Genomic DNA, 17,720 nt, shown 5'->3' with positions numbered 1-17,720 from the left:
CACCCTATAAACACAAAAAAGGCCTTAAAAATACACTGGACCACCCCTTTAACTGACGGCTATCCGATTCGGCCATGTTTGTAGTTTTTAACACTTTTTCATTTATTTATGTTTGTACATCTAATCACATCCTCGTCGACTGTGTTGTGGTCAATTAGCTTTTATCCATCACTGTATAATAATTTCCTCATGATATGGGGCTACACTATTTCTTTTTCACAAAACTATTTAGGACAGAGATTGTATGTCATTTTGGTTGCAGCGATTAACCTTGAGGACAAAATTCGGTCCCAGCCCATCTTTTTTATTTTCATTTCAGAAGCCATTTCACTTAGTTATGAGTCCCAACAGGGAAGAAAAGGCAATTGCAATTTCTGTTAACCCATGTGTGTCCTTGTGGACATTTTCCTTTTTTTTTACCTCATCATTTTAGCTGTCAATGGAGAGCATTACTGTTAACAAAAAGGGTTAATTGCATTGACATTTTTATATTTTACATATTCATATTTCATAGTTCCTTAGAGTTTGTTTGGAATGTATATACAGCAAAATGTATATATGTGAGTGGTGTTATATATATATATATATATATATATATATATATATATATATATATATATATATATATATATATATATATATATACACACACACACACACACACACATGAAACATACACGCACCTAAAGAACATACATTGAAATTTATACATGAATGCAAATTTGATCAAACTTTTACTCAAAAGTTAATTTACATTTATTTCTTATTGAACCTTTTTTTAGAAAGCTTTATGTGTGACGAAATCTTCAAAACACATACAATCAAACAAACAAACAAAAATGGATATATAAAATTTGTTATTCTCATTGGCTTTGGTGCATTTCTCACAACACTATTAACATTTGCACAACAGTTAATGCATTTCTCAAAACTATAAGTACAAACTGCCAACCTAGTTGATAAGCTGCAAAAGCGCGTCACTTGCTCAAAATGGATAGCTCATTCCTCAAAAGCAAGTATTGATGCCAATGAAAGTGTCAGTGTCATCAAGATGAAAAGTCCTGACACCATTGTTTATGAACATGATAGTCAAATGGCTTTGTCAGGTTTTCATTATGACAGTTTACTCTGTTAATGTTTTCTGTTGCAGTAAATTCAGATGTTGATGACACTTCCTGAAAATGCTCAAAACAGCACTGTATACTGTTTACACAACCATGTGAAAACTACAGTAAAGTTGGACATCACTGCATTTAGTGAGGTATCTGAGCACAAGACACTGAATATGTGTGTTTCACATTTGTATGCTCTTTACAATCCTAATTTATTCACAGCATTGTGCAGAAGAATAAAAACACCCTTATGTACAACAAACATAAACTTCCTTTGGGTTGAACTGTGCACAACTGTAAACAATATTGCAGAACATATTGGAACTGAACCTACAACACACACAGGTCTGTAAATCATTCAGGAAAATGTTCAATTAAGAAGACATTTTCAGGAACAAAAATATTTTAAATGTTTTCTAAAACTAGCTTGACAGACAACTAGTTCAACATTTACATATTTGTATGTAATGAACTAATGACTATTAGTTTTATATAGAAATGACTGTTCAGCATTTACAAGTATAGCTAATTTTGACTGACATGACATAAGCAAATGATAATGTTATAAAACAGCAGAGAGTGTATGAAATCAATTGTTGCATGCACTAAAGCATGTGCAATTTATTGGAAGGAATAAGAAACTGCTACTGTGATGTGCACAGATGACTAATTGTTTTGAGTAATGCATTAACTGCTGTGCAAATGTAAATAGTGTTGTGAGAAATGCATCAATGAGACTGAGAAAAACTGTAAATCACAACATGCAATGTTAGTATTTTCAGTTTTTAATTTTCCAGAGAAGACATTTTGTGCAAATATCTGGTATGTTTTATTTTTATTTATTAATTTATAATTTTCTTTATTTATTATTGTACTTGATGTCATCCATTGTTATGGTTAATAGTATTGTTGTTAAAACACAATAAAATTTTTTGTAAATAAATAAAATAAAAAGTATTGTTAAAACACAATAAAAATATTTATCATGTAGCTTATAGTTGCAGAAAATACAAGCATTACTTTCTAAATTAAATCTTATTCTAAGAAATTCATTACATGGATAAATGTTGTTAATTGTTTTGCAATGTACTTTTTTAACTTCAATAGTGTGCGCTTTATATAAACTTTTCTTTTAACAGGAATTGGAAAATATTCTTTTGCCAGTAGTGATCTCAGGACCTTGTTGTTACATTTAATATCCATAAATGAATAATTATTATTTTCTGCTTGAAAGATCTCAGGAACATCTTTTTTAGCTGTTCTATTGTCAAATCCTTTTGGGACAGATTGTAAAAGTGGTTGATGACAAACAATTTAATACCTGCGTTTGACTATCACATTGTGAAGTTTGTCATTTTTATGAAAAACAAAGAATTGAATTTCTGTGTAATAATATGTTGATTGTAGCAAAATTGTATATTCACAAATTTAAAGTTTCTCCTTGTTTCAAAGCATTTAAAAATGATTTTAACATTTTATATAAACCCATAAAACAGGTAAAAACAAAAGATGCCTCAAAACTCTTTAAGCTTTTGTCAGCTTATATGGACTGACCCCCCTGAATGTAATGTATTTTCTTTTGTATTATTTAAGGTTTATTTATGTAATTATTACTATTATTGTGTACTAATTTTGCTTATTATATGCTGATTGGATATATTGTTATATATGTTTAACAATGAAGTTGAAATGCCTGTTGTTATTTCAAAGTGAAAAAAAAAAGCTTATACTGTAGCATAATTTGATCTAATCCATGTCCTGAAACACTCCTCCTCTCCTGCTTTCACCTCTCATATGAATGAATCTCCGTTGAACGACTCCTTCACTAGCCGACTATAATATGGCTCCGCAGCATCTCGTTGTCATTTCTTTTGCATTGTTTGCTGATTTTATTCAACAAAACAAGCATAAGCCTCGTATTTAGTGTTAGTCGGTGCTACTTTGCCTTATGGTGAATGCAGTAAGTGACTGTATTATCATCAATAACGTTACCTGTTAGCACAAAAGTTCATAACATACAAAAACGTAAAAAACTAAACCTTACCTATAAAATGTTCTGCCGTTGTGCTTTGTTTTCTTTGTTTGCTCGTTACTACACCCGTAGACAGCGCTAAAGTCCAGCATCTTGACGTAGTAACACTGTCTTGACTAGTGCTGTAAAATGACATTTGTCCTGAAAGCACTGTACAAATGTGGCGGCGCTATAGATGCTTGCTCAAGGTCCCTATGCGATATCTAGTGTATATATCTATGATACTGTAGTAGCTATCTACTGCGGCTGTCTCAATGGCAGGCAAATATATTTTACTTCAGTGGAAAACTCGGCCTTTATCATGATATAAGGATTGTGTCCATCATATGTGCTTATTTTCTATTTGTATCTTCTTTGATATACATCGCAAAAATACGGCCTTTCCTCTGTGTTCCAGCCCTCCTCCATCTGAATTTCGCGCCTCACCAAAACCACGTGATTGCAAATTTGGAGGGCGGGTGTGGTGACGTCGGCGCACAGGGGCGGGGCAGGTTGGATTTTGGTATAAATACGCACGTCAACCGGGTCACCTGTTTGCCAGTTCGATAGTTTGCTAAGTTCTCCGATAAAAAAGTCAAACAAACAAACGCCCCAAACAGTCGATGGGATCCACGCCGTTTGCCGCCAAAAAGCTTTTTGGCCTGAGGTCGACACATCATCCTCAAAATCACACCAGGAGTTTGAGACCCATCTGTAAAGCAGCTTACAAAAGGTATATTATGTTCGTTTGTGTTGTTGATTAACGTAGCAGCGTTGCTAACCTGCAGCCCGGTTTGAATTGAGTAAAGTTTTGTTTGTGAAAATAATAGCTTTACATTTTAATAGGGTATATGCCGAGCTAGTGTTTTTCCCATACTGATAAACTTATGGTGACCTGTTATTGTGAACTTTTTTCGTTTCATACGGTTCCTTTTACAGTATCGATGTTGTAATGTCAGTAAATACATTCAGTTAAATAAACTTTGGCATTTATTTAGTTGCTCAAGCGTAAAACGAGACATAAAGCCGTTTGCTCGCACGCGCCCGTCAGAATCGGCAAGCTAGCGCAGAAGTTTTATTGAATATACTGGGGTAAAATAAATGCTCATATTATAAAGACATGGCGGGGAAACATGTAACGTAATGCAGTGCTTCTTGTATAATCTGAGACCCACTTTAAATCTGATATCACTCAGCCAGTGGAGATCGCTGATTTAACAAAACAGACCTTAAACGCACCGTTTTTGCATTGGCATTCAATTCGCCGGAAGCGCTTAAACCAGGTTACTGGCAAATTAAAAGTCCTATTAGCATGCTAATATGACTTTTAATAAATAATCTTTATAATATGAGCATTTATTTTACCCCAGTATATTCAATGGAGCTCCTGTCCTGCTGATTCTGACGGACGCGTGCGAGCAAACGGCCTTTTGTCTCGTTTTACGCTTAAGCAACTAAATAAATGCCAAAGTTTATTTAACTGAATGTATTTTAATGACATTAACACATCGATACTGTAAAAGGAACCGTATAAAGCGGAAAAAAAGTTCACAATAACAGGTCACCAGAAGTTTATCAGTATGGGGTAAACACTAGCTCGGCATACACACTATTGAATTCTGCTTAATGTTTAGCCTAAATGAGAAACTGTTATACTACAGTTTGCTTCGTTTCAAAGAGTTTTTGTATTGCACTCAGTTGATTTATCGTCGTCATCCAGACAGTGATTGTCGAGTGAATGTTGAATTAAACATTTATTTATTTGTATATGCGGATGTGCCGCTTTTTGAATAAAGTAGATTCAGGCTGTTTGTTAATACTTGGGGAGTCTTTTATAAGAGCAGGCCTCAGTTTGTTGTGCAGGATGAGTGATGATGTTGAATTGAGGTAAAGTTGATTTTATATTCGCGCATTCATTCAATTGTATAGTACAGTATATATGACTAACGTAGACTAACCATATTCCGTACATTAAAAAAAAAATTCAACTATGAATCCTTGCATTTACTAATTTAAGTGGTTGTAAACAATTTATTTGGGCTGAATTTAAACAAATAAATTAAGTTGAACATTACTAAATTTACTTTGTTTAAATTCAACACATAAATTGTTTGCAGCATTTTTTTTTCAGTGTACACAACGATAAGTGTGGCCAACTATTTCCAAGAGGAGGGGAGACTGCGGAGACTGCAGACTTTGATCCAGACAGGTCTACGGCCTAAGCAGTTTTACGTCCCAGGAAGTTTTACACCCCTGTTGTCCCTGATGCGTCCAGTAGAGGGAGGCAGTGCAGTATTTTTTTTAAGCCTCCAGAACTATACCACACTCAACCATAATTGCATTCAATTACATTTAATATAATGCTCTAATGTTCTAGTTTAAACAATTAAACTATCATATATCTATAAATGCAAAGAAACTCACAATTTTAAATGGTCTACTGATTTTTATTTGTATAGCTATACAGTGCCTTTTGTATATTATACTATGAAGTTTGCATTGAACATGCATTCATATTGTTTATCACTTATTGTTTTATAATATTTATTGTAACAATTTGTTACATGGAAAATAATAAGATATGGGAAGGTCAGTATCACACTTTGTTGCTGCAAATAAAAAATAAGTAATGTCTTGGTCCTTTTGTTTTACCTTGTTATAATTCTTATAGAATAAATCAAATAAAAACATTTTGATATTTTTTGCATAGGTCCAGATTATATATAAAATGGCATGAAATGGTTTTTTTTTTTGCTTTTCATTTGCCATTCTTTACTGTTTCTGGGGATTAAGAATTTTTAGATATTTGGTCTAGAAAAAAGTCAAACTTTTAAGTGCGTAAAGGATTTTTGCAGAGTATTTAAACATAACTTTATTTGTTTATTTTTCAGTGAGCATGAAGAATTTGATGCAAGGATTCTGCTTCACTTTAAGAAAACTGCCAATCTAGTGATATTGTTGTCAATAAATAAATGTAAAAAAAATCTAATGTTGTCTGGCTTTTTCATTGTCAGGTTGCTAAATGGTCCTTGGAATTTTAGAAAGGAGTGAATAGTTTGTCTAAACGTTCTGCAGCTGTCTGGTAGTCAATACCACTGCATTATCAAAGCACATCATTACTCCAAATTACACTAATGTTTGGTTATAATTTTATTTTCAAAATGCAACTTTACATATAAGCAATAGAACAAAATGCATATCTCTATATGAAAACGTATAACTAGGCTACTATTAACCATTACACTATCCAACTATGTGTTTTTAATTTTTCTAATTAAATCTATATTAATTTGCAATTGGGTTTTGCATATCTGAAATTATTTGTTTAGAGTATTAATTCTGTATATTATAATAGTGAGTTTAAAACTCACTTTCTGATAAATTAACTTAGCGTTCATATTTAGCGTAATCTAATTAAAAATATATATTTATGAACAGGACATTTAATAACCTGGGAGCGTTGACTTCAAATGTATTTGGCCATGTAGGCTATCTTTCATCCCCCAACTGGACGCATTAGGAACAACAGGGCCGTAAAATTTTGGGTCGTAAAACTGCCTGGATCCAAGTCTGCAGACGCCCCTTATAGATTTCTAATGAAAGTAGCTGGCCGAGAAGTTGCCACGCACTAATTTGCATATCAGTCACGTCATCTTGTAATATCTGGCAAGCGTAAGCCCGTCATGTCTTTACTCTCCGAGGTGCAGTGTATTATGTTATATTTAAACATTACATCCAGATATAAATAGGTTCTAATTAACATATTGCTTTGCGCGATGTCGTCATTACATAATCAACTCAAAACTACATCTGTGCTGTATAAAAAATAATTTACGTTTTCTCAAATTGACTGACCATCTCAGCAAAAACATTATTTGAAATATGTCCATATGTATGAAAAACAGAATTGACTATTTGTAAAAGTAATATAAACACTTTTTGATAAGAATTGTTTTCCCATATAACTCTAATGAATAGGTACATTATTTTAAACAATCTGTACTTACTCTTTTTTTTTTAACTTGTGAAATTAACACATTTGTGAAAGTGACAGCAATTACAGCACTATTTGAATTTATTGCTACCAAAGATACCAACAATTAACAGTAAATTAACAGTTATGAAATGCACTCTGAGCTAGCAATTTACTCTACTGAGTGAAGCCTGCAGTCACTGCTCTGAGTCACTTTTTAAAAATTTGCTAAAAGTAGCCAAATGAATGTTATCAATTGCTAAATTTGTTGCTAGGGGCTTTTTGAAAAAAAAAAAATAATAGTTGGTAAATCTAGCTACAAAATTGCTTAGTTGGCAACACTGACAATGATGTTCTGTGTACAGTTTAATACTAATTAGGTTGTGTATAAAAATCCAAAATCATACAAGTTCTTATCTGTAACTTAATGTGTTGGTTCTGTTTGTGTAAGGCAGTGGTGCTCAACCCTGTTCCTGGAGATCGACCTTCCTGCAAAGTTCATCTCCAACCCTGATCAAACACACCTGAACCAATTAATTAGGACCTGAACAGCACTTGATAATTACAGGCAGGTGTATTTGATATGGGTTGCAACTGAAATCTGCAGGGAGGTCGATCTCCAGGAGCAGGGTTGGTCACACCCGGTGTAAGGGATTCATCAGAATAAACATCAAAATCAGCCCAGGGCACTTAAAAAAATGTGAAAAAAAAGCCTTTATTGACATGGCTGTTCCTTAAAACTCCGGCTGCATCAGGTTACCCTTATGAAGTCAAGTGTTATCAAAATGAGTAGGCGCAGTTTGAAGAAATAGCCTTGTCAGTAAAGGCTTTTTAATATTTTCCCCACATTTTTCAAGTGTCTCATCTGACTTCTGCTGTTTATACTAATTAGGCTGTTGTTGTTAGATGAATTTTTAAGAGGGGCTAGAAAAAAATTGTGACTTTTTTTATTTATTATAAATCTTTAGGAAATATTTTTGGTTCTTAAAAAATAGAGGATACAACAAGCTAATCCAGCTAAAATAGTGCTTAAAATGCCACTTATTGGAGTATTTAAACATCATAATTAAATAGAAATGGGGTGAATAACTGCAAAGTCCACATTTTGAAAAAAAAAGAACCACCCCTTACACATGATTGGCTACGGGCCTGGTGAAATATTTTGTGAATATTTATTGAAGAATAAGAAATATTGCAATGTTCGATTTTTCCAGTGTACTGTGTAGGGCTGCACGATATTGGAAAAAACGGACATTGCAACATTTTGTTTTTCTGCAATACATATAGCGATATTGAGTATAGTTTTAACAGGTGAAATGAAAAGCTCTATTTGGAAAGAATTCATAACTTTAGGATAATTTCTGATGACAATAGGATGATTTTGTTGTGGAGCACATCTGCATAAAATGTAATAAACACATAATAAGTACATTAAAGCAAAGTTTCAAATGAAAAAAATGCTTTGTGTTTTCTGGGAATCTAATAGTATTCAGGTAAAACTAATTGAATAATTAAATGTAAAATAAAAACACTGATTATTATTCATTGCATATACTGTTCCTAAATACAATTAATCTCTCTTGAAGTTTGTACAATGTTAATTTTCTGTACCTGAATGCTTTAAACTGTCTAACCTGTGGTACAGATTACCTTTTAACACCAATCTCAGAGTATACTTACGGGTCGTAGACAAGTTATATATATATATATATATATATATATATATATATATATATATATATATATATATATATATATATATATATATATATATCTGTGTAATCTTTGTGTCTCACTCTTACTCCTGATCCTAGCAGAGACTCTCCTACCAAATGTTTTCTGAAAAAAATCAGTAAGTTTGCTACGTCCACCTAATGCTTACCGCTATATTGAATATTCGGTCTGAAATTGCATGTAAGTGTTACTTTAAAACAGCACAGCATTAATAAACTGTAAACTATTTTATACTTAGTCATTCACTGATAATGTGATCCCCATTTAGAGTTTGCAAACAATACTTTTCTGAAATGATATAAAGGAGAAAGTCTGAATGTGCGAAAATAAAACCAATCTTTCCTAAATTGACGATGTGATGTTGCAGGTCACCTTGATGGATTTCTCCAGATTCCTCCTGATTTTTCCAGGCTGTTTTTAGTAACTGGAGTCTGCATTGATAGCCTGAAAGCTTATGGCCTGAAGGCTTATTTTTAGATTTAAACCTTGTGTGATGTTGGGGATTTTTTTCATCCACTCTGGGGTAATTCTTAGGATATATTTGGCCACAATATTCTGTTTCTCAGCAAATGCAATGATTTTTAGTGACATCTTATTTTGACATGTATATTTTAAGAAAATGCTCTTGAATTTTTCACAAACTCAACAATATAGTCTGTTCAAATTGACTACTATTTTGTTATGTTGGTGGCTTTTCATGTTTTTTTGCCCCATTAACCTCCAGTAGAAAAGTATTATTTTATTGTAAAGCCATGATACCATATGATCGTGCAATCTTTATTGTTGGTGCTTTTCTCTGCTCAGAACAGGTAAAATTTGTCATCAGTGACCAACAGAAAACCTTAATTTCAGTTTTTTTATGGAGTGTGTGAGAGAGAGTATGTGTAAGAGAGATCTTTGCACACTTCAATATTGAGGTAAAGTTGGTTTTATATTTGCACATTGGTTCAATGTCAACTTCTGACATGCTCCCTATATTGTTTACCATGTTAATTTGAATATTCGGTCTGAAATCACATGCAAGTATGACTTCAAAACAACATTAGCACTTTTTATTTGACTGTGAGAAATGTTGTACTTTGATAATCATTGCCTGATAATGTGATTTCGCTATTTATATTTAGCAAGTAATACTTTTCTGAAATTATATTATTAAGGAGAAAGTCTGAATGTGCGAAAATAAAACCAATCTTTCCTAAATTGATGATGTGATGTTGCAGGTCACCTTGATGGGTTTCCCCAGATTCCTCCTGATTTTTCCAGGCTGTTTTTAGTAACTGGAGTCTGCTTTGATAGCCTGAAAGCTTATGGCCTGAATGCTTATTATAGACTTAAACCTTGTGTGCTGTTGGGGATGTTTTCACCCACTCTGGGGTAATTTTTAGGATTTATTTGGTCACAATTTCCTCTGTTTCTCAGCAAATGCAATGATTTTTAGTTACATCTTATTTTGACTTGTATATTTTAGGTAAATGCTCTTGATTTTTTCACAAACTCAACTATTGTCTGGGCTACCCTTTCAGTATGTTGGTGTTTTTCTTTTGCCCCACTGACTTCCATTATAAAAGCATTTTTTGATTGTAAATCCATGACACAATATAATCGTTTACTTTTTATTGGCAGTGTTTTTTAAGGTGATCTTATACTTATACTCTTATTCTTTTTGTCATATTTATTAATGCTCACTTTCTAAGTCTTCATTTATTGATATACTTCAGTTTTTTTTCACATTTGTCATGCCTTTAAAAAACTTTATATACTTTATATATTGCGATTTCTCATTTGTATTAGATTTGTCAAGTACTTTTTCAATTTTTTTATACGTCAGATTCAACTTGTTTGCTGAAATGCTGTTGCAGTTTTTGGATTATTTTCATTTTTGAATTTTTTATTTTACACACTGAAGTTTCAAAACATGTTTAAAGAATTATGGTTATCCTTTCAGTGTAAACACCCAAAGCGAGAATCTTTAGAAACTGTACTAGGGCTGCACAATATAGTTTTTCAGCATCAATATCGCAATGTGGTCATTTGCAAAAGTCATATCACAGGATATACAACGTTGAGCCTGGGTGATCATTTTTCATTTTCATGTGTTTTTTGAGGCCTGTGACTAATGATTTTAAACAGATTTAAGCATATGGAGATTGTACTGTTTGTAACTTTAATAATTTAAAGTTAATTTTATTAATTTTGATTAATTTTATTGAATTTTTATTATTTAATTACTGTACCAGGTGGCTCAGTGGTTGTCACCGTCGCCTCACAGCAAGAAGGTTGCTGGTTCGAGTCTGTTGGGTCAGTTGGCATTTCTATGTGGAGTTTACATGTTCTCCCCGTGTTGGTGTGGGTTTCCTCCAGGGTGCTCCGGTTTCCCCCACAGTCCAAACATGTGTGCTATAAGGTGAATTGAATAAACTAATTTGATCATAGTGTATATGTGTGTGAATGGATGGGTGTTTCCCAGTAATGGGTTGAGGCCGGAAGGGCATCCGCTGCGTAAAACATATGCTGGAATAGTTGGCTGTTCATTCCTGTTACATGTCCATGTATTTGTTCATTTATTTTTGCTATTTTGTCACCTTCTACAATTTTGTACCCATTTTGTTTTAAGTAGGTTTCTTTGCATCTGCAGATCATTGACGCTGCAGCTCTTTCAAGGTGGGGACTTTAGATGTGGAGTTGTGCTCCCTTTGTGTTCAGCCTTAGTTTTGTTGTGATTCCTTCCATACTTATTTTGTTTGTTTATCTTATTTCGTCTAGAGCAGGCATGTCCAAACTCAGTCCTGGAGGGCTGGTGCCCTGCAAAGTTTAGTTCCAACCACATTTAGTCACACATGGGCTAGCTAATCAAGCTCTTACTAGGCCTTCTGAAAACATCCTTGTAGGTGTGTTGAGGCTAATTTTAGCTAAAATCTGCAGGACACCGGCCCTCCAGGACCGCGTTTGGACACCCCTGCTCTAGACCAATCCATTAGTTTTTTTTCCCTAGTTTGTGTTATAGTTGTGGCTGTAACAATTTCTCTGTGGCGACCCCTGATAAATAAGGGACTAAGCTGAAGGAAAATTAAAGTATTACTGTACCTGAATACGCTTAGACTTAAAAAATTATGAACGTTATTTCATTTGTATGTTTTTTTATTGCATTGATCAGTTCTTGTAGATAGTTTATTATATTTTATGCAGATGCACTTCACAGAATCATCCCAATCAGCTGAAAATAAATAATTAAATGTAAAATAAAAACATTGATTATTATTCATTGTATATATACTGTTCCTAAATACTATTGAACTTTCTTAAAGTTTGTAAAATGTTAATTTTCTGTGCCTGAATGATTTAAACTCTCTTGAAATAGGTACACGCTCACAGTCCTTAAAACAAATGTCTTGTTAAACTATGCAATAACTGCACAGGCATGTATGTTTTGAACTCCTACTCAACTATAATCTCGATTTACATTGCAGATCAGCGTTGTGACTATTGCGGATGTGCACATTGCGATATCAATGCAGAAACCATATATTGTGCAGCCCTACTGTAGCACATTTGGATTTACTTTTTAGTATTACAGCCACCAGAGGAGACGCATCATATACACACTGCAATTTAATATACACATTAGTGTTGATGACATGTCTAATGTTGGATTCACACCAAATGTCTAGCAGCATGTCACTATTTAGTTTACTCGCTGGATCTTTTTCACCTTACATGCATTTTTTTGTTGAAAGTCACAAAATTTACTATTTGTAACCTTGTGTTTTACTGAATTTATACAGTACAGGCTTGTGGTGCTATTTTACATTAGTTTTTTTTTTAACCCTGTACCTGAATACTATTTGGCTGCCCTGAAAGTTTATTACACTTATCCATCACTTACCTAACTTATCTTTGCTTGCAATTTGTTTATTACAATTTAACTATAATTACCTTCACTACAGAATTATCCCAGTCAAGTTAAATTAATACACTTTTTCCAAATAGTAATTTTTAAGTTTTGTAACAAACATATTGCAATATTTATCGTTGAAAAACTATGTCAGATTTTTTTCCTAATATCGTGCAACCCTACTTTGCAACCAAAAAGTGTGTTTTAAGTGGAAGTCAATGGGGCAAAAACCCAATGAAAGGCTACAGTCATTTATTCGTCCTGTTCTCTTTTTCAAACTTGTTAAAGTTTTATTATTATGTTAAGCTTAAAGTAGTTCAGTTTATTTATGTTGAGCTCTGTAAGAAGCCATGATGTTAATTTGTTTGTGTTTTTTTTCTCAGCAGGTGTGTTTCATTGGGTGATGTCCACGATGGTTTACCCCGGTGACGAGGCTCTAGAGTGGATTATGCAGGATGAAATCGTGCTGACTACAACACTAAATCGTTGATCAGCTTGGAGACGCTGCAAGGGGAACAGGCTCATCTCCCAAAACCATTCTGGACTGCAGTCAACCAGCCGGAGCGCAGGAGAAATCCAGACTGCTGCTCGAGGACCTGAAGGAGGACATTGAGCTGGGCCTGGGAGAAGCACAGCGGAAACAGGAGCGCAGGAGAAATCCAGACTGCTGCTGGAGGACCTGGAGGAGGACATTGAGCTGGGCCTGGGAGAAGCACAGCGGAAACAGGAGCGCAGGAGAAATCCAGACTGCTGCTGGAGGACCTGGAGGAGGACATTGAGCTGGGCCTGGGAGAAGCACAGCGGAAACAGGAGCGCAGGAGAAATCCAGACTGCTGCTGGACGACCTGGAGGAGGACATTGAGCTGGGCCTGGGAGAAGCACAGTGGAAACAGGAGCGCAGGAGAAATCCAGACTGCTGCTGGAGGACCTGGAGGAGGACATTGAGCTGGGCCTGGGAGAAGCACAGCGGAAACAGGAGCGCAGGAGAAATCCAGACTGCTGCTGGACGACCTGGAGGAGGACGTTCAGCTGGGCCTGGGAGAAGCACAGCGGAAACTGGAGCGCAGAAGAAATCCGGACAGTTGCTGGAGGACCTGGAGGAGGACGTTCAGCTGGGCCTGGGAGAAGCACAGCAGAAACAGTAGCGCAGGAGAAATCCAGACTGTTGCTGGAGAACCTGGAGGAGGACATTGAGCTGGGCCTGGGAGAAGCACAGGTAAAACAAATGCGCACATACACACAGAGCTCTCATGATTATGAATTTTGGCTGATGATTAATTCAGTAAGAAATAAGTGTGATTATGCACTTGTCATAAAATTTTGCATTGACAATGAATTGTCTATTTTGGGGCCCATCCATAAATTCAATATACAGTTAGGTCCATAAATATTTGAACATAGACTCAATTCTAACCTTTTTGGCTCGATATACTAACACATGGATTTAAAATTAAATTAACAAGATGTTCTTTAACTGCAGACTGGCAGCTTTAATAGGAGGGTATTTACATCCAAATCAGGTGAACGCTGTAGAAAATATATCAGTTTGCATATGCCTCCCACTTTATAAGGGACCAAAAGTAATTGGACAGGATAATTATCATAAACCAAACTTTCACTTATTAGTACTTGGTGGCAAATCCTTCACAGTCAATTAAAGCCTGAAGTCTGCAATGCATAGACATCACAAGAAGCTGGGTTTCATTCCTGGTGGTGCTCTGCCAGGCCTCTTCTGCAACTGTGTAGTGATAATTGGATTTATAAAAAGTATTAACGGCAATATTTTGGTATTGATGATAATACTGATATTTTAGCCTCGCATGGGGCACCATTTATTGTAGTTATAATTGGATTAATCAAATATTGACATCAATATTTTTGTATTAAGATTAATATTGATATTTTAGCCTCGCACCATGTTGTAAATAACAGTTAAAAGGAGTTATTTATCTTGACAAAACATTGCTATCGCTCTGATACAAGTTTTATTTATGGATAAAATTACAAAGCACTGCAGTGTTTGTGTATTCTGTGTTTGTCTGACAAAATTAGTCTTACCAAAATGTAAATGTTTTCAACAAGCTGAAACTAATTGGTCAATTCTTGTTAAGTGACTCGTGGTGCACTTGCGGGATTTATTGGCACGACTGCGTCATGCCACTTGTGCGCTCAAGATGTGCACCTCTATTGGAAACAACAAACTTTTGCGAACTCTAGAAATGCGCAACATGCAAACGGCCCCTAAAAGGCCGCTGTCATTTGCGATTTCCATCAGTTGATCTTCTTGCAAAGACATGATGCATTTACCAGATTTTTTTTGACAAATGGCTTGAAAATCCATTTCTTGGCAGTTTGTGGGTCGTTCACTGGGCCCCCTTAGCAAGAAACTTTCTAAAGAGGTCTAATTTTTACTCACTTTGCTGTTAGTGGGTTACATATGGACGCTCAAGTGACCAAGGTGTAAGCGAGAGAATACGGTCATTTTTGGAAATAAAAGACTTTTCAAAGTAAAAGACCGTTCAGACTTGGATAATAAATACAATGGAAATAATTAATAATTTTATGTTCAGCCTGGTACCAATTGATTTAATATTGATTGTTGAGGACCACTGAGCTAGGGAATAAAATGAACTAAGGCGACATAATAGTTCTCCTAATTGTCCACTGCTAAGAATTTTTTAAAATGACGCGACGTGAAGAGTGAATAATTTTGCCCTTAATTGTATCTGTGTATGTATGTTCATTTGTTGATCTATTATACTAATAGACCTTTTTATATTTCCAGGTTTATCTGTAGCGGAAGTCACCACTGATAAGTAAACATAGAAGGCTTGGAGTAGAAATATAATTTTTTTTTCCATCTTATTTGCTGAAATAAGAAAATCTCCACACAAGTGTTATCAAGATTTTCAGAAAAAGGAATGTTTGTGTGAGAAGAGAGAATAACATCAAATTTGCTGGCCTGCTAATAAACAATGCATTATAAATGCCTTTCACAATCTTTAATTTCTTTTTTGTATTGTCATACAAAGATAATATATTAGATATGTAAATACATATGAATGTAAAACAATCTAAATAATAGAAACTGAGGGATTTAAGATGCTGATGATCGTATCATGACATTAATTATAAAAAAATCCATTTTACTGAAAATGCAGTATTTATGTATACATAATGCAAATGTCTGTGTGTTGTCAGATCATCAGCGTGTTGGCAGAACCAGTCGCTGCGGTAAAAGCTGGACAACACCCAACACAAACTGCAGAAGAGCAAACACAGCATTGCACAGCTGGACGAGGAGAAGCACCTGGAGTTCATCAACCAGATTGCGCTTATCAGGTAGCTGATGTGCACTTGACGTGAAAATATCAAGTGCACACAAAACATGCGACACAAGCTAAACATGTGTCACAAAAATAGAAAAGGTGTCTAAAATCTAAATGTGACGAAAAAATCTAAAATGTCAAGTGTGCACCAAAACATGCAACGCAAGCTAATCATGTCTCGCAAAAATAGAAACTGTGTCTAAAATCTAAATGTCACTAAAAAAATCGAAAATGTGAAGTGCACGCAAAACATGCAACACAAGCTAATCATGTGTCGCAAAAATAGAAACGGTGTCTAAAATCTAAATGTCATGGAAAAAATCGAAATATCGAAGTGCACGCAAAACATGCGACACAAGCTAAATATGTGTCGCAAAAATAGAAACGGTGTCTAAAATAGAAATGTCACGAAAAAAATCGAAAATGTGAAGTGTGCAAAAAAACATGCGACACAAGCTAATCATGTGTCGCAGAAATAGAAACGGTGTCTAAAATCTAAATGTCACGAAAAAAATAGAAAATTCGAAGTGCACGCAAAACTTGCGACACAAGCTAAACATGTGTCGCAAAAATAGAAACGGTGTCTAAAATAGAAATGTCACGAAAAAAAAATCGAAAATATGAAGTGTGCACCAAAACATGCGACGCAAGCTAATCATGTGTTGCAGAAATAGAAACGGTGTCTAAAATCTAAATGTCACGAAAAAATCGAAAATGTGAAGTGCATGCAAAACAAGCGACACAAGCTAAACGTGTCACAAAAATAAAAAAGGTGTGTAAAATAGAAATGTCACAAAGCTAGGGTGCTATGATTGGTCAGGTTGCCTTGTGTGCTCTGACTGGTCAGTTGGACCCTGGGTCCTCTGGTTGGTCAGGTGGCCGTACGTGCGCTTATTAATCTGAAAGCTGATGTGCTCTTCATGGGCCGTACGTGCGCTGATTAATCTGAAAGCTGATGTGCTCTCTTGATCGACCGGTTGGCATGGGGTGCTCTGATTGGTCAGGAGGCAGCTGTGTGCACTGGCTGGTCAAGTGCCTAACACCGTGCCTTCGCAAAACATGCGACGCAAGCTAAACATGTGTCGCAAAAATAGAAACGGTGACTAAGATAGAAATTTCACATAAAAAAAACGAAAATGTGAAGTGTGCACAAAAACATGCGACGCAAGCTAAACATGTGTCGCAAAAATAGAAACGGTGTCTAAAATAGAAATGTCACGAAAAAAATAAAAAATGTGAAGTGCACGCAAAACATGCGACACAAGCTAAACATGTGTCGCAAAAATAGAAACGGTGTCTAAAATAGAAATGTCACGAAAAAAATCTAAAATGTGAAGTGTGCACGCAAAACATGCGACACAAGCTAAACATGTGTCGCAGAAATAGAAACGGTGTCTAAAACCTAAATGTCACAAAAAAAATCAAATATGTGAAGTGCACGCAAAACATGCGACACAAGCTAAACATGTGTCGCAAAAATAGAAACGGTGTGTAAAATAGAAATGTCACAAAGCTAGGGTGCTATGATCGGTCAGGTTGCCTTGTGTGCTCTGACTGGTCAGTTGGACCCTGGGTCCTCTGGTTGGTCAGGTGGCCGTACGTGCGCTTATTAATCTGAAAGCTGATGTGCTCTTCATGGGCCGTACGTGCGCTGATTAATCTGATAGCT

The 17,720-nt window shown here is 35.2% G+C and overlaps 1 protein-coding gene and 2 long non-coding RNA genes across 3 annotated transcripts in view; 2 read left to right on the top strand and 1 right to left on the bottom strand.

Moving 5' to 3' along the window:
• The window catches only part of LOC141386359 (uncharacterized), a 36,559-nt gene extending 32,978 nt beyond the window's left edge, over positions 1-3,581 (bottom strand). Inside the window, exon 1 of the long non-coding RNA XR_015494265.1 lies at positions 3,157-3,581. This is a non-coding gene — a long non-coding RNA (uncharacterized LOC141386359). The remainder of the gene's footprint in view (positions 1-3,156) is intronic.
• A 99-nt stretch (positions 3,582-3,680) lies between these two features.
• Positions 3,681-6,112, top strand: LOC147836495 (uncharacterized). Its single transcript, XR_015494216.1, has 3 exons — positions 3,681-3,856; positions 5,255-5,332; positions 6,015-6,112. It is a non-coding gene; the product is annotated as an uncharacterized LOC147836495 (long non-coding RNA).
• Positions 6,113-13,134: 7,022 nt separating this feature from the next.
• Positions 13,135-17,720, top strand: part of LOC147843646 (uncharacterized) — a 123,571-nt gene continuing 118,985 nt past the window's right edge. Inside the window, exons 1-4 of the mRNA XM_087256242.1 lie at positions 13,135-13,155; positions 13,217-13,391; positions 13,586-13,938; positions 15,924-16,064. Of these exons, the coding sequence (XP_087112368.1) occupies positions 13,135-13,155; positions 13,217-13,391; positions 13,586-13,938; positions 15,924-16,064 (690 nt within the window). The remainder of the gene's footprint in view (positions 13,156-13,216; positions 13,392-13,585; positions 13,939-15,923; positions 16,065-17,720) is intronic.

The sequence above is a fragment of the Danio rerio genome, chromosome 6 (assembly GCF_052040795.2).
Source record: "Danio rerio strain M-AB ecotype USA chromosome 6, GRCz13ab, whole genome shotgun sequence".
In the NCBI taxonomy this organism is placed as follows: Eukaryota; Metazoa; Chordata; class Actinopteri; order Cypriniformes; family Danionidae; genus Danio; species Danio rerio.
This window is presented reverse-complemented; position numbering and strand designations above follow the sequence as displayed.